Source organism: Eretmochelys imbricata, chromosome 13 (assembly GCF_965152235.1).
Source record: "Eretmochelys imbricata isolate rEreImb1 chromosome 13, rEreImb1.hap1, whole genome shotgun sequence".
Classification (NCBI taxonomy): Eukaryota; Metazoa; Chordata; order Testudines; family Cheloniidae; genus Eretmochelys; species Eretmochelys imbricata.
In genome coordinates, this window is record NC_135584.1 from 13,294,628 (window position 1) to 13,315,379 (window position 20,752).

Below are 20,752 nucleotides of genomic sequence, written 5' to 3' on the forward strand. Positions count from 1 at the left end.
AGTGTTTACCCAGGCATCTGATGTACCCTGACTGCTGCATTGAAAATTAGAGGAGCATGTATAAATGTCATAGTCTGCTATCCATTGTTCCCCAAAGAAACCAGCAGCCACCTGCTATAGCTAGTGCAAGCTTCAGGAAAGCAGGAGTTTGGGAAGTGACAGCAAGTCAGACATGATTTTAGGTCTAGTGGTTACGTGTAGTGCAAAGTGAGTGAAATGAGAATGCATTGGGTCAGTGGGATTTCCCATGCCCATGACAGCATTATCTTTATGGGGAAAATCCACTATAATCCAATACAGTGTTAGCTTGTTATGCCATCAGTTATTTGTTTGAGAAAAAGACAAATAAAGAGAATCCTGTTTCCCTTTTGAATACCGGTTTGGAGAGGGGCAAGGTGGACGGGTCTTATAAAAGCTTTTTTTGGACAGACGGATGTTATGGACATCATACACAGTATTTATTAGGGGTAGAAATTTTTTGATCCAACACCGAATATGAAGTTTCTGTAACTTTTTAAAATTTGTGCTTATTTATATCCATAGGGACAGATTTTCAAAGGCACAAGTAGGACGTAACCACCTGCAGTGTATAGGAATTGGGTAGTATCCCTTTAAATAGTTTGTGAGCCTGGATGTCTAACTGCCCTTTTTTGCCTTTGAAAATCTTTCCCATAATACATACAGATGTGTATGTGCCTATTCCAGAGGTTTGGTACCTTTGCCATAAATTTAAAATACTCATGTAAAAATTGTCAGGCAGCTGCTTTTCTTCCCCAATCAAGAACATCTTCAACTTATTTGATCAAGATATTGTTGGGGAGGTGAAGGATGCAGGTGTTAAAAAAAATTATTAAAACACTGCTCCTTCTGCTTTAGAGGGTAGGTTTAAATCTGCCCTTTGAAAAGTGATTTTGGAACCCTGACTCTACTCTCCACCGGGCATTTGTCCACATCACACACCACTTATAAATGCCTGGAATTATATTTGTGCTTAGAAGATGACCAGAACTGGAAGATAAGTGGTATTGCATGTACTGTGCGGGGGAAGTTTGTACAAAAACCTGCATGCAATAGAAGAGGATTTAGACAATTCAATAATTCCCCTATCATAGGCACAAGCAAAGTCATATTAATGTTTTTAAAGACATTGATATTCTGGTGAAAGATTTCCTGGTATCTGGGTGCAACTAAGTTACTAGTTTATGCAGTCTGTGGGCCGGATTCTCAGTTGGTGAAAACTAGCCTGGCTCTGTGGAAGTTAATGGTGCTATGCTGATTTACACCAGCATAGGATCTGACTCCGAAGCCTTGGTTACAAAAAGTGACTTTATTCTCTAGTTCCTAACTATCCTGACTTAAGTATGTGCTGGCCAAGAATTAACTCTCCTGAAATACTTTGTTAATCTGTGGCAGTCTATAAGCAAACAGGTGGATGGAGCTAATAGTGAACAAATGCCACTGATAACATAATTTGGCAGAGTGCACAGGACAAGTTCAACCTTACTTGCAGGTGGCAACTATGTAAACTCTCTCTTAGGAGAGAAACACTGGTTATGGGAACTCTCACTGAAGTTAAAGGAGGGAGTTCAGGGAGCATTTTTTTTCAGGAATAACTCAGATATTAAACAATCCTTATGACCCTGGATATTAAACAATGCCCTTACCCTAGACCTACCCTGTATGTGCAAACTCATATCCTCCCCAAACATATACCCCGCGTTCAGACCTCAAAACACCACTCTATATTTACACCAATGTCTTCAGCTGATTTAAATCAGTTCAGCTCCATTGGAGTTAGTGGTGATATACTGATTTACCCCAGCTGGGGTACTAGCTCATTAAGCAATGATATAAAATAGAAAAGGATTTTTTTCAAGATTTCAAAGTGCTGTTTTATATAATGATGATGTTGAGAGAAGCATTAACAGATGCAGCTGTGTGTAGTGTTAGATTCTATATGAGGGCAGGTATTCTGTTCTGTGCTAATGTATTGTCAGAGTCTAATGTAGTTACAAATTTCAGCAAGAGTTCGAGAGCTTTTTCTCCTTATATGAAACAGATTTCATATACATTTCAGAATCAAGAGCCCGATTTTCAAAACAGCTCAGTATCCTTCAGTTCCCGTTTAGACACCTAAATGAAGTGGGCAGATTTTCAAAAGTGTTTGGTACCTAGCAGTTTCTCTTCAGAACACTGGAGTCAGAACAACAGAAGCTGCAGGAAAATGATCATTTCTAAGAATCTGCCCAGTACATCTGGGTGCTGAAATGGGAACTTTTGAAAACTTGGCCCCAATTATTTAGGAAAACTGATGTATGTTCTAGGAGCCTAAACACTGTACACATTTACAATGAGTCAGGAAACTTTTTCTGAAGCATTCCTCCTCTGTGTAAAATGAACCTGTTACAGTATAAAAACATCAATGGGAAATCCAAAGGAAAATGCACAACATTTTACAGCTAAATGCAACATTAAAATATTAAGGTCATGACTAGTGGGCAAAATTCTGCTTTTATTTTGGAGTAAATATGAAATAAATTCATTGCAACCAATTGCATTAGGGGAGCTGGCTGAATGAGGGTTTAATCATATAAATCCCATTGGAGGAGCTGTGTGGCTGAATCTATGAAAAGTTAGGGTAAATCTTTACTTTCCCACTCCTGGCTTTCATTGTTTGGTGCTTTGAACTTTCAATTTTCTATGTACATATTAGACTAATGTATAAAGTTTCCATTGGAAAAAAGTTTTGGGGAAAAATCAGATTTTCAAGTAAACAAACATTTTCGTAGAAAGTGTCATCTTTCTTTCAATTTTTTGGATTTTTTAAATCAGAAAACCTAAAACTGAGTACTTTTGGCTGAAAACCAAAAATATCCCTCAGCACCCAATCTGGGAAACTCTTGCCAACCTACCAACACCTGAGGAGGTCTGCAAAGCAATTAAACAAATGAAGAACAATAAAGCAGCAGGTCCTGATGGCATACCAGCTGAAGTACTGAAAGTGGGGGGAGAAACACTGACTAGCAAGCTTCACTTGCTGCTCGTCAAAATCTGGCACACCGAAGAAATCCCTGCTGACTTATATAATGCTAACATCGTCACCATTTTCAAAAAGGGAGACAGGGCTGTCTGTGGCAACTGTCGAGCTATTGCCCTCCTCTCCATCGCTGACTAATCTAATTGCCTTCTATGATGAGATAACTGGCTCTGTGGATGAGGGGAAAGCAGTGGATGTGTTGTTCCTTGACTTTAGCAAAGCTTTTGCCACGGTCTCTCATAGTATTCTTGCCAGCAAGTTAAAGAAGTATGGGCTGGATGAATGGACTATACAGTGGATAGAAAGTTGGCTAGATTGTCGGGCTCAATGGGTAGTGATCAATGGCTCCATGTCTAGTTGGCAGCTGGTATCAAGTGGAGTGCCCCAAGGGTCGGTCCTCTGGCCGGTTTTGTTCAATATCTTCATAAATGATCTGGAGGATGGTGTGGATTGCACCCTCAGCAAGTTTGCAGATGACACTAAACTGGGAGGAGAGGTAGATATGCTGGAGGGTAGGGATAGGATACAGAGGGACCTCGACAAATTAGAGGATTGGGCCAAAAGAAATCTGATGAGGTTCAACAAGGACAAGTGCAGAGTCCTGCACTTAGGACGGAAGAATCCCATGCACCGCTACAGACTAGGGACCAAATGGCTCAGCAGCAGTTCTGCAGAAAAGGACCTAGGGGTTACAGTGGACGAGAAGCTGGATATGATCAACAGTGCGCCCTTGTTTCCAAGAAGGCCAATGGCATTTTGGGATGTATATGTAGGGACATTGCCAGCAGATTGAGGGACGTGATCGTTCCCCTCTATTCAACATTGGTGAGGTCTCATCTGGAGTACTGTGTCCAGTTTTGGGCCCCACACTACAAGAAGGATGTGGAAAAATTGGAAAGAGTCCAGCGGAGGGCAACAAAAATGATTAGGGGACTGGAACACATGACTTATGAGGAGAGGCTGAGGGAACTGGGATTGTTTAGTCTATGGAAGAGAAGAATGAGGGGGGATTTGATAGCTGCTTTTTAACTACCTGAACGGTGGATCCAAAGAGGATGGATCTAGACTGTTCTCAGTGGTAGCAGATGACAGAACAAGGAGTAATGGTCTCAAGTTGCAGTGGGGGAGGTTTAGGTTAGATATTAGGAAAAACTTTTTCATTAGGAGGGTGGTGAAACACTGGAATGTGTTACCTAGGGCGGTGGTGGAATCTCCTTCCTTAGAAGTTTTTAAGGTCAGGCTTGACAAAGTCCTGGCTGGGATGATTTAGTTGGGGATTGGTCCTGCTTTGAGCAGGGGATTGGACTACATGTTCTCCTGAGGTCCCTTCCAACCCTGATATTCTATGATTCTAAGATTCTTGCTGGATCTACAAATGAAAAGCCGCTGCTTAAGTACTGCATGCCATTATTATTTCCCAGGCCACATGTATGTGTTTAACTGATTACTATGATCACCAGATATGTATGTGGCCACTTAATGCTAGGTTCCCCTGCAGTTGGACTGAACTCCTGGGAAGTATGCTTACTAAATAATCTGAAAGAGAACAACTAGAATATAATACAAAATACCAAAGGTACAATATATGGAATGGACAAACTGTATACATACATACAGTATTTTTCTCGGAAAGAAAACTTCTTATTTTCATTCATTATTTCTCAGATATCTGCCAACTCCAAAAGATTTAGAAATGTATCAGTCCTTCAAGGGATCTCCTTCAGAGCTGCATGTGGTTGATCAGTTTATGCTAGAGGTAAGCAAATGTAGCAGTGATTAAAAACATGTCACGTGAGATTTCTGGGATTCCCTTTTCCAGCATGGGTTAAAACACTTCAAGAAACTGCCCTTCCTATGATATTTTGGCATTTATATTTCTAATCCCAGCCAGAGTCAGGATATGGAGAGGCACTCAGGAGGGAGACCATATGGAGAAAAGTTAAGCACATCTTATGATCCTCCCTGCTCCCACTGAAAATAAGAAGGGATTGGATTGTTTTGGGCCAGATTTCCAGAAACTTTAGACACAGAATTGTGTGTAGAAAGAGCTCATTCTTATTCCCAAGAGGTCGGTGTCATTGTTTTTAATGACATCTGCCCCCAAATGCATGTGTATCTGTGTGCTTAATTTGCACATGCACCTTATGTGTGCAATTGTATGACTAAATTTTTAAGGGGTAGTGTAAAATTAATACATGAGAATAGTGCTATAAAAATCTGTGTCTAGGTCTGAATTGACAAACCCATTATTAAAAGTACACGTTTGATTAATACAATATTTGCTGGATGATCATTTCACAACTGATTCAGATTCTATCCTGTCCTATGCAGATGTGTAAAATTCCTCATTTAGGCCAAAGATTGGATCTCTTGCTTACGATACGAGAACTTCCTGGGTGCATGGGTGATCTGGAGCCTGTAAGTGACATGACTTGCTTATGGTTTGTGTTTAACTCAAATCCACCAGTTACATATTAAAGCACCAGATGTCTTTGATGCAAATTTTAAAAGTCAGTGTATGTGAGGTGAGCTTTTCAATGGGAAACAGTTCACCAGCCATAATGTTGACAGCTCATATTGTAATAATGCAGGCAGCCTGATGTATAAGATGTCATTTCACTGCATTATTCAAAAGCAATGTGCAAAAGTGTTTTGATCTATATGGCTCATGGCTTTTATAACCAAGGGAGTCAAAACTAGTATGAAACTAAATTAGAGATGGTCTAGATTTGAAATACAATATGTACTACCTGCTGGTGTGTTTAAAATACCCTTGGATAAGCCAAAACTTGAGGTCATTTATTAACACAATGCCACCTGCAGAATGCAGGACCTTAGGAATGACATGAGACACAGTTTAAACCAATCAGCGCATCTGACATTTTGTGGATGTTGCCTGGAATACTTTTTTAAGGCACTAGATGGGTGAATCCTTTATTTTGTTTTTTTTAAAAAGCCATAGTAGTCTACAATAATAGTCCCCCCCCACCCCCACCCCCCCAAAAAAGCCCAAACTAGAACAGCATATATTAGTGACATTGCTGTGTTTGGGGAGCTGCTATGGTAAAACACTGTAGCATTTTTTTTTAAATGCTAACTCCTCTGACTCACCCTGCTGTTGATTGGACTGGCAGTGGGAAGGACAGCCCAGAGTAGAGTGGCAAGGGGAGAGTATATGCCTGTGAAGGCTGGATTGGACCCCTCCTCGCACGCCTCCTCAGGTTCTCCATCTCCCATTGGTCAGCCAACAGGAGAAGTGCTCCCCTGTTAATTTAAATCCCTTCCTGAGTTCCAGGGCCTCTTGCCCCTATAGCTGGAGGAATGACATTAAAACTAGAGCTGGTTGGAACAATTTCATGAAGTCAGAATGTTTCACAGAGATGCATTGGTTTTGATGAGAGAGAGACACACACACTCAGAGCTAGGTACTCGCTGACTCTATAGCCTAGTTCAGTGATTCTCAAACTGTGGGTTGGGAACCCAAAGTGGGTCGCGACCCTGTTTTAATGGGGTCGCCAGGGCTGGTGTTAGACTTGCTGGGGCCTGGGCTGAAGCTGAAAGTTGAGCCCTACCGCCAGGGCTGAAGCCAAAGCCCGAGCCCCACCACTCAGGGCCAAAGCCCAAGGGCTTCAGCTCAGGGCGCCGGGGCTTGGGCTTTGGCTTTGGCCTTCCTGCCCAGGGGGCTGTGGCTTTGCCTTCCCCCGCCCCAGGGCGGAGGGCTCGGGTGGGCTCGGGCTTCGGTCCCCCTCCCTGGGTTGTGTAGTAATTTTTGTTGTCAGAAGGGGGTTGTGGTGCAATGATGTTTGAGAACCCCTGGCCTCGTTAGAGTACTGGCCAAAGAGGTGGGATACGCAAGTTCAAGTCCCTGCTTTTTTCTGGTTCAGAGTAAGCTGAGGAAAAAAAACCTACACTGAATCAGGCACAGCAGATACTGGAATTTGCATCTTCCCTCTTCCGGGCCTGAGCCCTAACCACCAGGCTGCGCACACATTTTGAGCTGAAAATGAACATTTTCACAAACTTGTTTTTTGCAAAAATGTTGAAAAGATTTTGTTTTCATTCTGCATTGCAGTGAAAACAAATTAAAGTTGCCACAAAATGGAATTGTTGTCCCCTGTCAAATCTAATTAGGGTTGTCAATTTTGGTTGCCCGTATTACTGGAGGTTCCATCACATGACATAATCTTTAATTCCTGGAGACTCCAGGACAATCCTGGAGGGTTGACAAACCTAGGTCTAATTAAAACCATAGTAACATTGAGCACAATTCAGAACAAGACTAGAGCGAGAACACTGGTGAGACACACATTTCTGACCCTGTCTAGCTCAGTGTTACACTCCTGCCCTCCCACACTGAAACCAAATAACTGAATATTTGCAGAATGTGGTTTAATGATTGCTTTGAAGTTATAATAAAATGGTGATTTATTACTCACTGCACAGTATATTAGTTCCCTAGGTGTCTTATTACTTGGGCTGAATAACATATATGTGTAATGTGTAGAATTTATACATAAAAGAGTATTGTATTATCAATATGCTTTACTACAGTGCCTGACTCTGATGTACAGTTTTCCCCCTTCCTACAAACTTTGTATACTTTGTATCTTGTACACAAGAAGTGTGAGGCACTGGAGAATTTATTTACTTGTTTTTCCTATTTTTAAAAAAAATCTCTTATCCCTAACCATAGAAAGAAGGCAGCATCAGTGGGCAAACAGTGATATTAAATTTGCTGGAAATGATTAGGTTTGTTCCTGGAAAAAATGTATGGAGTATTTTGATAAGATAGCACGGTGCTCAGCTGGTATACTTAGAAATGGGCAGGAGTGGGGTGAAGGATAGAGTCATTCTGCTGGGCTCTAGGCTATCCATTTCCCCTGATGGGGCTATCTGGTGTATTCCAATAGCAAAATATGTGTTCTTCATGGCATTTTTATGGCATGGATAATTTGGCAGGATTCAGGAAGGGCATGTCCTCATCAGAAGCAGGGAAATCGTGCCAACATTCCTTTTATCTTGATGGGAGAATTTTAATAAGGGGTTCATGAGAAGCTCTGGCCTGTCCTCCAAAAGAAATTAATGTAAAGACAGGCCCACAACAGCTAAAATATTGCTTGTGTACTTCAGCTAAGAACAGTTAGACCTAACAAAGAGAGAGAGGTAAAGACCTCATTTTACTCACACCTTCCAGTTGAACTGAAGTCAGGCTTTTGTGTTTCAGCTAATAAACCAGAAGATCCGAGCGTGCAAAGAGCTGCAAGCCAGCCAGAAATTTGTTGCTGTGTTGGAGTACATCTTAGCCATTGGGAACTACTTAAATGAAAAGGCTGGAAGAGAGATGGCCAAAGGATTTCGATTGTCTTCTTTGACCAAAGTGAATTAACACTTTTTCCTAGCATTGAAAACACTGTGTTACAGCACATATTAACTAACATAATGTTAAATGTGATTTTCCTTTAGCCCTATGCAAGCACATTTGGGTTTAAAAATGGGTTAACTAATTGTCATTAACCTCTGAGAGCTTACTAACAAGGCTGTAGCCTGCTGTCCCTTGATCCATAACCCCTTTAGGATCTCTTGACATGGGGCAGAGCCAACTCAGAGAGAGCAGTGATTTAACAAGCCAGCTCTTAACTGACCAGAAGATTTTCTGAACCAGGAAGTTTAGAAAGCTAGTGCAAGAGGCACTCCTTCCAGGTCCAGTTCTGGAGCAGGGGGAGCCCTATGACAGAGTGAGAGTGCATAATAAGACAGAGTAAGACAGAGTGAGCTAACAAGGTAAGGAAAGTTTGGCTGCTGAGTGCTCAGCAGCAGGGGAGGAGGCTAACGGACTATAACATAAGTTCTAGACGGGTGCCAGAAAAGCTTCCCAGAAAAGAATCACAGGAAGGAGAAAAGGGGGGGGGGGTACTCCCCACTCCCCATACATCTAACAAACATACTCTAAACTTAGGCCAATAACTCTCCCCAGCACAAAAACCTGCAAGAGTAAAAATAATGCAGCCCAGCAGCAGAGTGGGGCTATCCAGTTTATTGCCCTGAATTCAGCATGTACAATTACCTTCCTCATGGGCTGGTGGCATAGGTGAGCATACGGTACAAGTTGCTCATGGCCCTCAGAGAGACCGTATGGGCTCTTGAGGCCAGAGTGGCTGCACTGGAGGAGCTAAGGGAGACAGACAGGTATGTAGAGGAGACTTTCAGGGACACAATAGAGTGTCCCCACCCCCAGTCAGACAGCCTGTCACAGATCCACAGGATCGGTGCTATGCCCCCAGTTTTGTGACAGTCTCTAGGAGGAACCCCTTCAGTGTGCCAGATCCAAGGGTCTAACTCTTCCTGCACAGGGTAGGCTATGCGGCCTTTCCACCCCCTGAGTGTGAACCTCTGCAGCTGCAGCACTCCTGTTTTGCAGCCTCCATGGTTGCATTCTCTGAAATTGCTCACATGCAGAGCCAGGAAGAGAGAGAACGAACTGCAGGTTCTCAGTGTGTGGATGAGACAATGGTGCAGGGAGGAGGGTTTTAGGTCCATCAAGAACTGGGGAACCTTGAACCTTTTGGGAAAGAAGGAACCTATGCAGGAAAGATGGGCTCCACCTAAACCAAAACACACCAGACTGCTGGCATATAACATTAAAAAGGTTCTAGAGGGTTTTTTAAACTAAGGGCTGTGTGTAGGGTTGAGGGGGGCGGGGCATGCGAGTGGGGGAAGAGCACTGGTGACTGGAAGCATTACGCCTGCAGAGTCCAGAAGTAGATAGAAAAGTCCCAGAGCTGCTTGGGAAAGCACCATGCTCACTAGTGGTACCTGCTACATCTTTTCAAAGGCAAAGGATTCAGTCCCCCAGCACAGCTCACCAGGCTCAAGCTGGTATCTCTCCATCCTGATATATCCCTTCTGGGCTGCTGCTGCTGACCATCTGAGTGCCCAACTGGCTCCACCAGGCACATTAACCCTATACAGCCATATCAATCCTATGCACTTGCTGCGGGAACATAGAATAAACAGGTTCATAGAATTTCAGGTTTGGAAGGGACCTCAGGAGGTCATCTAGTCCAACCCCCCTGCACAAAGCAGGACCAATCCTCAATTTTTGCCCCAGATCCCTAAATGGCCCACTCAAGGACTGAACTCACAACCCTGGGTTTAGAAGGCCAATGCTCAAACCACTGAGCTATCCCTTCCCCCCAGCCATAATTAGGCCCTTAGTTCTTAAACAATCTCTTAACTGACTTTTCCATCACATCTTTCCCTGCCTCATTAAGATTTGCCAGCAGTAAATGTTGCCACTGAGCACAATTCCCGTCCATGCATCCCCTTCCTCACGCCACTCAGCAATAACAGAATCTGATCTGATCCCAGAACTAGGATTTGAATGCATATTCTATAAGATGCTTTGAACCTTTTAAGAATATTATCAGATTTTGCTTGGTCTGTAAATAGAAGAGAGTTTTTTTAATTATTCAGATTTCTTTTCTCACAGGAGACTTTAGTATGCGAGTGTGTAATTTATAATGCGAATGACAGTTCTGAGACAGTTTATTTTTTTTATAAGTACTGTAATGCCACATCTATTATAATGAAAAATATGTTCAAAATCATTTTCTGCACAAAGCATCTCCCCAGATTCTACTAAGGAATCTTACTGTCTACATGAACACCACATAGTGCTTTTAAATGGGAACCGGGATAGGAGCATATTTGGAGATGCAGAATCAATTGCAGTCAATTAAGATACATTAAGTTTTCAAAAAGAAAAATGAGACATTACAAAGGAACAAGAAAGGACCTGAGAAAATGCAAAGTTAATTTTAACCAGAAATGTATGTGGGATGGCAGATTGAAAAGAGAAAGGTTTAATTCCATTGTGTTTTCTATTCCTGTCAAATTTACCTAGGAGCTATCAACATCCCTGCTTTTCCAATTTTTAAAAAATGTCTAATAACCTAGACTGTCAATTTATTGCTGTATTCTATTTGTAGTTATCGCTGCTGCGGGGTAAGGAGAGGAAGATCACCTTGCTTCATGCCCTTGTGGAACAGATCTTCTTACATGAGCCTGATTTGGCTAAATTTTCTCAGGAGTTGACAGAATTTGAAGCTGTTCCTGGTGGTAAGAGGATAAAAAAACCCTTTTGCAAAAGTCCCTATCTTAACATTATGTGCATAATTTTTATTAACATTTGTTTCCCTCCCTCCAATCTCCCATTCTGTTCCTTTCCAGCTTCCATCAAAGGTCTCCGTGCTGAAGTTGATGGTATGTAAATATGTTTTTTAAATTCACAGAAAAACTTTCATACATTGTGCAGTCACTCGAAACAGGTTTTCATTGCACTTATTTTGTAGTTTGTAAAGAGAGGCAAAAGTTCAAAATATTGAGGTAAGAGGTTGCCATGGCTATATATAACCGTCATGTTATCATGTGGAATTTTAAAGAGAAATATTTGTTGTGTCCATATGGTTTAGAAATGATCTATCAAAATATACTGTCTGATAATAGCAAAATCCATTAAGTTTGCCTTAAATTCAGATGTTAAGTGATACAGGTGCTCTATCAAAATTACTTCTAGGAAGCATGCAGAAAAGCAAGGCAAAACTCAATATAGTTAAGTAATGAAATTCAAGAAGCCGTTTGAGCTAAACCAGTATGTTCAGTTAGTGGAAATGCACCTCTAGTGAAGCCAGTATAAAGGAGCAAAACTGGGAGGTCAAGTATAAGATAGCAATTGGGAGGGTTTTGAAGGAATTTGGGGCTAGATGTAAAGGGTGATTGAATTCATTGGTGTGAGGACCATTGAAGTGAATGGGCTTTGGATTTGGCCCTTGCAGAGCAACAAAGGCATAAAAAACAAATACAAATGTATTCCAATTTTATCAGAAGCAAGAGGCTTACAAACGTTTTATCTACCTTTAAAAAAGTGTGCTAGGGATGATAAATGGAACTGTTGACTAAGAAGTCTATCTTCTATGCTAGGCAAAATGACAAAAGCACTAACTATGAGGGGAGCTGGTAGTGACTCCTATATTCAGATTGCCATTTTTATAAAGGACAATTGTGAGCTTTTCTCAGAGAAGCTCTCCTGCTCCTGTTTGCAGCAGGCCTTTGATCGGACGTACACCCCTGGGCTACTGAAGTGCTTTTTTAGCATGTCCCATGAAATTGCACTCAGCTTTTGCTGAGCTATTAACTATTAAAAATCACTATTTCCCTTCTGTCACTTGTGTTCCTTGGGAGCATTTTGGCAGCCTGCCCAAATCACTGGCCATTTTAAGGCCAGGCACATGCTGCCATGGCCAAATCTGCAACAACAGACACTGTGTACTTGCACCTACTAGGAGCTGCCAGATTATCTGTAGTGTTGGGGGATGGGGCAAAGAGAATTGGACGGGGTTCACCCATCAACATGATACATTCCCCTTCCCTCTGGGGGCACCAAATGTAGCTCTGCCAATTCCCAAGGTGGAGGGAGGAGAAAGAGAGATGGGTCAGACTTCCCGTTCAACCAATCCCATCCCCAGCATGTGGCCCCAGGGGCCAGTCCTACCTCCTGGGGACACCACATAAGGCAGGAGCTCCCCCAACTCCTGGGGTAGAGGAGAAAGAGGGCTGGACTGCACTCCCAGTCAGCCCTCTGGAACTCAGCACCTGGTTCTAGTGGTCTACCCCATCTCTGGGATAATAGCCTTCTCTTGCTGCCATCTACTGCAGTTGGTCCTATAGCTCAAATGGTAGCAGCCAGTGCTATGGAGCTGGAGGTTCAAGTTTGTATGATTTTCTGTGAGGCATAGGCACGCCTTTACACAACTTAATGAGTGTTACTGTTACTGAAGTTCTTGAAATGTTTCACTTCCTCTCTGTTTTGTGGCTAGTGTTAAAGAAAGAATTGGAAAATGTTATTCAGTACAGAAAGTTTATCAAGTCCAAGACTATCAAAGCAACAACCCAAGAGTCACAGTTCTACAAGGAACTAAAGGTAACATTTACCAGAACTTTATTTAGGCTGGAGATAGCTGATGAATAATATATTCTACTTGGTTAGGGCTCAATATAATCTGGCTTTCCACCTGACGCATGGTGTAATAGGGTACAAACCGATGGTTATGTCTCTGTGATGGCTACTTACTAGGGCTGGCTGGAAACCAACGTTTCTGTTCCACAAAAATTCTTGAGATTTCAGAATCTGGTTTTATTCTGATGCAGAATAAAAATGAGGCCTTGTGAAATTTTTTGCAAAAAAACCATAGAATCATAGGGTTGGAAGGGACCTCAAGAGTCTCTAGTCCAGTCCCCTGCACTCATGGCAGGACTAAGTATTAGCTAGACCATCCCTGACAGGTGTTTGTCTAACCTGCTCTTAAAAATCTCCAAAGATGGAGATCCCACAACCTCCCTAAGGAATTTATTTCAGTGCTTAGCTACCCTGACAGTTAGGAAGTTTTTCCTAATGTCCAACCTAAACCTTCCTTGCTGCAATTTAAGCCCATTGCTTCTTGTCCTATCATGAGAGAAGGAAGGGCAATGTGAGCTGTCCCAGAATAGCTGATACGTTGGTGCCTGGGACACTCACCTGGGATGTGTGAAACCCAGATTCAAGATCCTACTCCTAATCCAGCAGGGCAGGAATTTGAATCTGGGTCTCCCATATCGCTGGTGAGTTTGGTAACTCCCTGACTATTGATTATGCTCACAGAGGGCTCTCTTTTCTGACTAGAAATTCCATCCTGGGCCCGAGAAACCTTCCCAAAACATTTTGGTTTTGATGAGAAGGCATTTTTCACCTGAAAAAATTCAGTCAACATTTTTTCAACCAGCTTTACTACTCGCATTATAGGTAGCAGCACGGGGAGGGGAGCAGGCTCTACAGAGCGGCTACGTCCCTTCCCCATGCAGGTGGGTAGGGTGTGGTGGTAGAGCCCCCCTCCTCCCCCACAGTGCACATGGTGTCAGGTCTGTGTTGGCACAGTAGGGAGTACACTACCCCAGGAATACTCTGTCTCCAAACAGCAGGGAGACTGGCAGAGAGACTGATTTCCCACATCACTGTCTTCCTCCTGGCTTCTCCGGAAGCAACGCAACCACGTGCTATCCCTTAGACTGGGCAGATTGAAGTGTCATCTTTTAGCCATTGATGAATACTAAGCTATTGTAATAATACACATTGTTTGATAAGACTAATTAGAAGAGAACAGCTGTTAAGAAACACCCCCAGTTTCAAAATTTAGATTTCTGTAGTCTTATTTCCAGCAGGTAACTTGGATATAAGTACGTGCAACTTAAGCCATGCATGTTTTGATGCACTAAATCCCCTATGCACAAGTGTTAGAATGCAGCAACAGTGCCTGCAGGTGCACATGCATAGTGGCTAATAAAGCTCAAGCAGCAAATCCCCTGAAAATCAGGACCCTGCAATATTTAACTTGCATTTTTTACTTTAATTATTTTTAATAGATTTAAGTCATCTCAGTGGACAAAATTCTGAGAGCTCTCAAATTCAGAAACTCTCTCATTGTCTTTGTTAATCTGATATTTATATGGAAAGGCAGAAGATTTGGGGTATGCTTATATTTTGCATATCTCACAGTCTTGGTGGCACATTGAAAATTTGACCTGCGTTTTCCTTTTTGTTATCAATGAATCATCTGATTGCTGTTGAGTATTGCTTTCATACTGTCTCCTTGTATCTACTCAACATTGTGGGGTTTTTAAAACAATTTATTACAGGGTCTAATTCAGAAGCATGAAGGACACCTTTCCCAATTGTCAAAAAGATGTGATGAAATGAAGAAGCTCTACAGTGACACACTGGTACATATTATATTAAAACATAATTGAAAGAAATCTACATTTTTTAAAAGCTGTTTTCTAAAAATGCATAACCTTCCATAAATGCAACTTACACATGTTTTAGATATACTTCCCTCAGTAAATATGGATTTATGTGTAACTCTGGTAAGAAATTTCATATCCCACATTGTGTATAGATCAGTGGCAGAATTATTTGAATAAGCATTTGCCATTTCTTTTTTCTGAAGATTTATAGCCGGATTTTCACTGGTGCTATGTACTTCCAGCTACTATTGATGACAACAGGAAATGCAGGTGCTCACCTTCAAAATTCAAACCATTATTATATATATATAAACAGGGCTTAAGAGTCCATGGTAAACAAAAGAATAAATATTTAGCACTTGCATAGACGTTTCATCTTCAAGGTCTTTCCAAAACTTAAGTCATAGCACCCACATGAAGTACATCAGGCTGTTATCCCAGTTGTCCAGGAGAGGAAACTGAGGCAGAAACTCTAAAGCTTTGTGCACAATGACATTTAAAAAAAATCTCCTGGCATTGTAGTATCACTGGCTCAGCTCCACTGGCTGTAGGAATAGTGGTGTTATGCTGGAGGTTATTAGTGGCTGCCTGAAAACATCTTTGGTCTGTGAGCTATCACAAACCTCACAAGTTGAGCATGCCAGCTGTCTTTCATTCAGGTGAAATGAGGAAGCAATTAAATGCCATTTTCTTAGTATTAGCTGAAACAATAGAAGCCACAGTCCAAGGCACTAGACTGCATGCAAGCCCAGGGCAGAGGCAGGACTGTGTGGGCCAAAAGGGATCCCTGGGACTGATAGTTTCAGGTGTGTGTCGGAGAGAGAGAGAGAGAGAGACCATGAGAGAAGCAGACAATGTGTTCTGAGAGGGAGAAGAGGTGGAGCTTCTTGGGCACAGGACTGGCTGGAAATCAAGTTTGGATTTCTGAACAAGGAAACTGCCTCCTGATTTTTCCTACTGTGTCAGGGAAACAGCACTTTGTGTGCATTCATTTGTAAATAAACAGGCTTGCCCCAAAGAAATATCCGACTCTTATCAATTTCTCCTCCTAATGGAAACAGCCAGGTGAGGTCCTGAATATTGGCTAACCACTCAGGCCAAAGGAGCAGCAGTAGGAACACTGGTGACTACGTGCTAACATTTTTACCACCATGACGGCTAGACTTCCTCCGAGCATGATTAGAGAACAATTGTAGAAACACCTGCAGCCACCGTACAGTGACACTCCCACCATTTGCTAACACTGGTTGAGTGATAACATTAGAAGATTTTTTTTAAAAGTGCTAGCCTCAATGAATTGAACATGGCCACAGACAGGGTCAACATTAACAGCTGGAACAATAAGATCTTGTGCCCAGGCCTGTGCTCAGAGCCCTGGACCAACACCTCAAAATCTTTTTTGTTTTAAAATAATTGGTTGTATAAAAACAGTTAGCACTAAAAGTATGTTTCTTCCTGCTGTTCAACGTGGTGGTAGACAAAATACTACAAAATATGACGACATCTGAGTGACCTTGGGGGACCCTGTCTGAGCATCAGCAGAAGATTAAAGAGATGTTTGACCAGGAAATTTTAATTAGTAATGTTTTACTAGCAGTAACATTATAACAGTGTACAAAGGTTCCTTGGTATCTCTTGTTGCTTTTTAAAAACAGAAGAACAGCCTCAACATAGTGTAACAAGCCAAATGTGAACTACCAGACATACACTAAGGATCCTATCCTGAGCCTGCAGCCAAAGCCTGTGTAAAAAGAAAACAGTAGAAAAGTGGGGAAAGTAGGAAAGGATGCTTATCCTCAGAACTAGGGCATGGGTCACTCACGGATAGAGCTGGTCAGAACATTTTCAGTGAAATTGCAGCGACAGCAACTCTGAGGTTATAGCCTCGTGTTAGGGCCACTGGCTTGGGATGGGAAAGAGCTAGATTCAAGTCCTTGCTCTGCTTGCTTCAAAGTGATCTGGGATGAATCAGGAAGAGCAAGGACTTGCACCTAGGTCTTCCAGGTCCATGCCTTACCCAGCCTGGCATGCACCTCCCTGAACTGAAAAGCCCAAGTTTTGGTTGGAAAGCAGACATTTTGGCACAATTCCATTTTCGCAAAAACATTCAGAAAAATTGGTTTTGTTCCAGTACCAAAGGAAATCAAAATTTGAAACCATGGAAGTTGCCGCAAAACAGAATTGTTGTCCTGCAGCCAGTCTACCCATGAAGCTGCACCATGTCACCTGGTCCAACTGCTGCTGCATGTGGACTGCTGCTCTGTGGCCCCACCATCTGGATTTACGCTATACACATGCACCAACAAGCCATGCTAGGGTGGAGTGTGGAATCATCCCCTGTAGGACCTCTTTGTCCCCCATTCACAGGAGACCCACAGGTTTCAAGCTGTCTTGTGGACAAAAGGTGCCTCAGGATTTGGTTTTATAATGATATTTCAATATTGTGAGTTTGGCTTAACTCCCTCAAACAGAAAGAAAGGAGTGCTCTTTTCTAGAGGGTCCTATTCTAGAACATGGGTTTATAGGACAGTGTCTAAAGCAAGCAGACAACTGTGTATGTTTGCATGAATACTAAACTATACTATACTATAAACTGAACAGCACCCATAAGCAATAGGCCTGTTGGGAGGCCTGCCAAAGACCAAAGGCTTCCAGCACCCAAGAGGTGCAGTTAGGAGTGCAGTGTCAAAACTACTGAGCTGATACCAACCTATAATGTTTTCGGTGGTCCATCTCCTTTTCTCTAGATCCTAGACCCATGGTCACAAATAAGAATCTGATTATTGGAATGATAATGTAGAGAGAGAGAGACAGGAAATTGTTAATCAACTGAACAAGTAATATCTCCTTAATCAGATCATTCATTCTGTTTCAGTTGCAGCTTGTAATACTACTAGAATGCTATCCAGTCTTGGGAGGACTGTAGCTCTCAGTTATAGACAAGATAAAGCCTTGAAGAATTACAAAATGCCTTTTTAAACTTCTCTTATTATGAACCTGTTGAGCTAGTTCTCTAGATTTCTCCTGATCTGTTAGAAAAGCCATTTCTAACACTATAGGGTCTTAACTTATTGATGACATTGAGGAATTGCCCTTGAAAATGATGACAAACCTCTTTAATTAAACCCCAGTAAATGATTTAAAGTTAAGAACCATCATATGCCCTAAAGCCAGAGAACTTATACGAGGGCTGTAGTTGATCTGAACCTTAAATCCCTTTCCCAGCTCTAGACTTTATAGTCTGTCTGCTTTCACTTGTTGTTTTCTAATAGATTGCACATTATGTGAATTATCTCTAGAGAGCATCAAAATTCCTCCCCCAAAACTCTTTTTTTTTAATTTGGTGGAATTTCTGTTTTTAATTAAATGAAATTCTTTTCAGAGTTTCTGCTTTCCGCAGAAATTTTGTTATTTTTTTTTTCATTAGAAAACCAAATGACTGAAAACAGAAATATTTGGGTCAAAGGAGAAATGTCCCCATTTTCTTCTATGTAGCAGGACTATGCCTCCTCCTGGACTACGCCTCCTGCGATGAACCAGGTCCAGCAGCTCCCAGGATGTGTTGCTAGAGGGGAGAAAATGGTGCATTGCAGGAGATGCAGTCTGACCAGGGTGCTGGGGCTATAGAAGATAATGGGAGCATGGGGAGAGCTATGTGAAGAGGGTTTTTTTTAAAAAAAAAAAAGTTTGCTAACAGCTGAAAAAAATAGGAAGAAAAATCTTGGTTCTGGTCTAACTGAAACTGATTTTTTCAGAATTTCTGGTGACTCAAAAGAAAAAAGTTTCAGGTTGAACCAGCTGTGTCATTCAGCCTGAAACTCAGTGTTTTGTTTTAACAAGAGGAAAGGAAATTAAGGGTTTGAGAAAGAAAACAAAGGAAGAGGTAACGACATCCCTGCTTCTACTCAGTACCCCAGTGGTTAGCGAACTAATTTGGGAGACCCATGTTTGAATTCGTACTCTGGAGCAGGGAGTTGAATCCTTTCTCCCAGGAGAGTACCCTCACCACCAGACTGTAGGGTGCGTCCCCATCAATCTCTCTTGCCAAAACTGTTCCGTTTTTTACAAATAGTTAAATATTAATTGGAGCAGGGACTGAAATCCAGTTCTGCCCCCAATCCAGGTGAGTGCCCTAACCACATGGCTATAGAGCAGTGGTGGGCAACCTGTGGCCCGCAGGCCACATGCGACCCATCAGGGTAAGCTGATTGTGACATTTTGCTGACATTGACCATCTGCAGGCACAGCCCCCCGCAGCTCCCAGTGGCCGTTCCCAGGCAATGGGAGCTGCGGCGGGCCAGGCCTGTGGATGGTCAATGTCAGCAGCATGTCTCGCAGCCTGCAACCAGCTTACCCTCATGGGCCGTATCTGGCCTGCGGGCCGCAGGTTGCCCACCAGTGCTATAGAGTAATTCTCTGTCTCATTGTTTCTCACAGTGATTATTCAAGCATTTTACACAAAGTAGAACAGTTTCAGCAAGAGTCATTGAGAGATACCCATTCCAGAACTTTACTGTTTTTATTTGAGCTGGTTGAAATGATTTGAATTTTGAAATTTATGATGAAATGTCATAATTTGAAAAAATAATCAAGAAAACTGTAGATAAAACTTTCAGTTATTCTTATGTTTATTTTTATGAAATCTAGAGCCAGTCAATTTAAATTTTTTTTTTAAATTTCAAATAAAAAACAAGAAAAGATTTCCTTTTTTCATGATTTCCCCCCTCTTTTTTTTTGAACAGCTCTATTTTTTTGTGGTTTGGCTAATTGATTTAATTAAAATATAGGATTAAAAATAGTCTTAACACTGAATGTGTTTATTGTGTAATCTGTCAAATTGCTATCCCTGGAACACAAAGCTATACATTTAGCCAAAGCATAGGCAACAGCTGTATAATTTTAGCCACACTGCGCCCTCTGTATGTCTCAGCTGGGACATGAAAAAATCAGTGGTAGGGATAACTCAGGTTCTGTGGTTATTTAATCTCTTTTCTCAGTTGTCACTATGGGTCAGTGATAAGTTCTGATGATTTGTTGATGGACCTGGAATTTTGGTGATGTAGGCGTTGAAACCACAGAATAACACTAAATTGAGGGGAAGGATAATCTTGAGCTAACCGCAATGTACTGAGACATGGGAGGTCTGGATTCAGTTACCAGCTCTGCAAAAGATTCTTGTATCACCTTGGACAAGTCATTTAATCTTTCTGGGCTTGAGCCGACACCATTAATGTGAATGGAAGTTTTTAGGAGGAAGCCCTTTGTTCTGTATTACCTATCTGTAAAACGGGGGTAATTATACTTCCATTCTCAAACTTGTCACGTTAGATTTTAAGCTCTTTGCAGCATGGACCATCTGTTGTTGTATGTTTGGATGATGTCTGGTGGAAGGGAGCCCCAGTCTCAACTGTGGCCTCTAGATGTTCCTAGAATTGTAATACCAATAACAATGAATGCATTTAATATTGCGCACTGATCATGAAAATCTTGGATGCTGTTCAAGCTATTTGGATAATGTTAAACATTTAGTATTTTTTCTCTTTCATATTCACAGGTAAAATTTGGGGAATCACCAGATCAAGACTCTCAAGAACTATTTGGCTGGATTTCTGCATTTATTAGGGAATTCAGGAAGGTCTCTGCAGACATTGTGTCATAAAGTCACCAATGTAATGTTAAAGGAAAAGAACTTTTTCTTAAATTTTGTGCCATGGAGCTTTGTTGCCTGGAGGGCTTTAGGGGTACTAAGATGGCACATAGAAATTGTACTTGCTCTCTGAGCAGGGATGAATTTTGCCTTGTGTGGTATAGTTAAAGTAGATTCTATACACTTACAAGGTTTTAAAATTTGATCTTCAAAATCCCAGATTATCTATGTGC

General features: G+C 41.8%; 1 protein-coding gene across 1 annotated transcript; it reads left to right on the top strand.

The window, feature by feature from the left end:
* Positions 1-172: 172 nt before the first annotated feature.
* On the top strand, positions 173-20,531 carry LOC144273795 (uncharacterized). Its single transcript, XM_077832499.1, has 8 exons — positions 173-207; positions 4,703-4,793; positions 5,369-5,455; positions 8,262-8,414; positions 11,026-11,155; positions 11,267-11,299; positions 12,913-13,016; positions 20,427-20,531. The coding sequence occupies exons 1-8, from the start codon at positions 173-175 to the stop codon at positions 20,529-20,531; spliced, it is 738 nt and encodes a 245-aa protein (XP_077688625.1).
* The last annotated feature ends 221 nt before the right edge of the window (positions 20,532-20,752 follow it).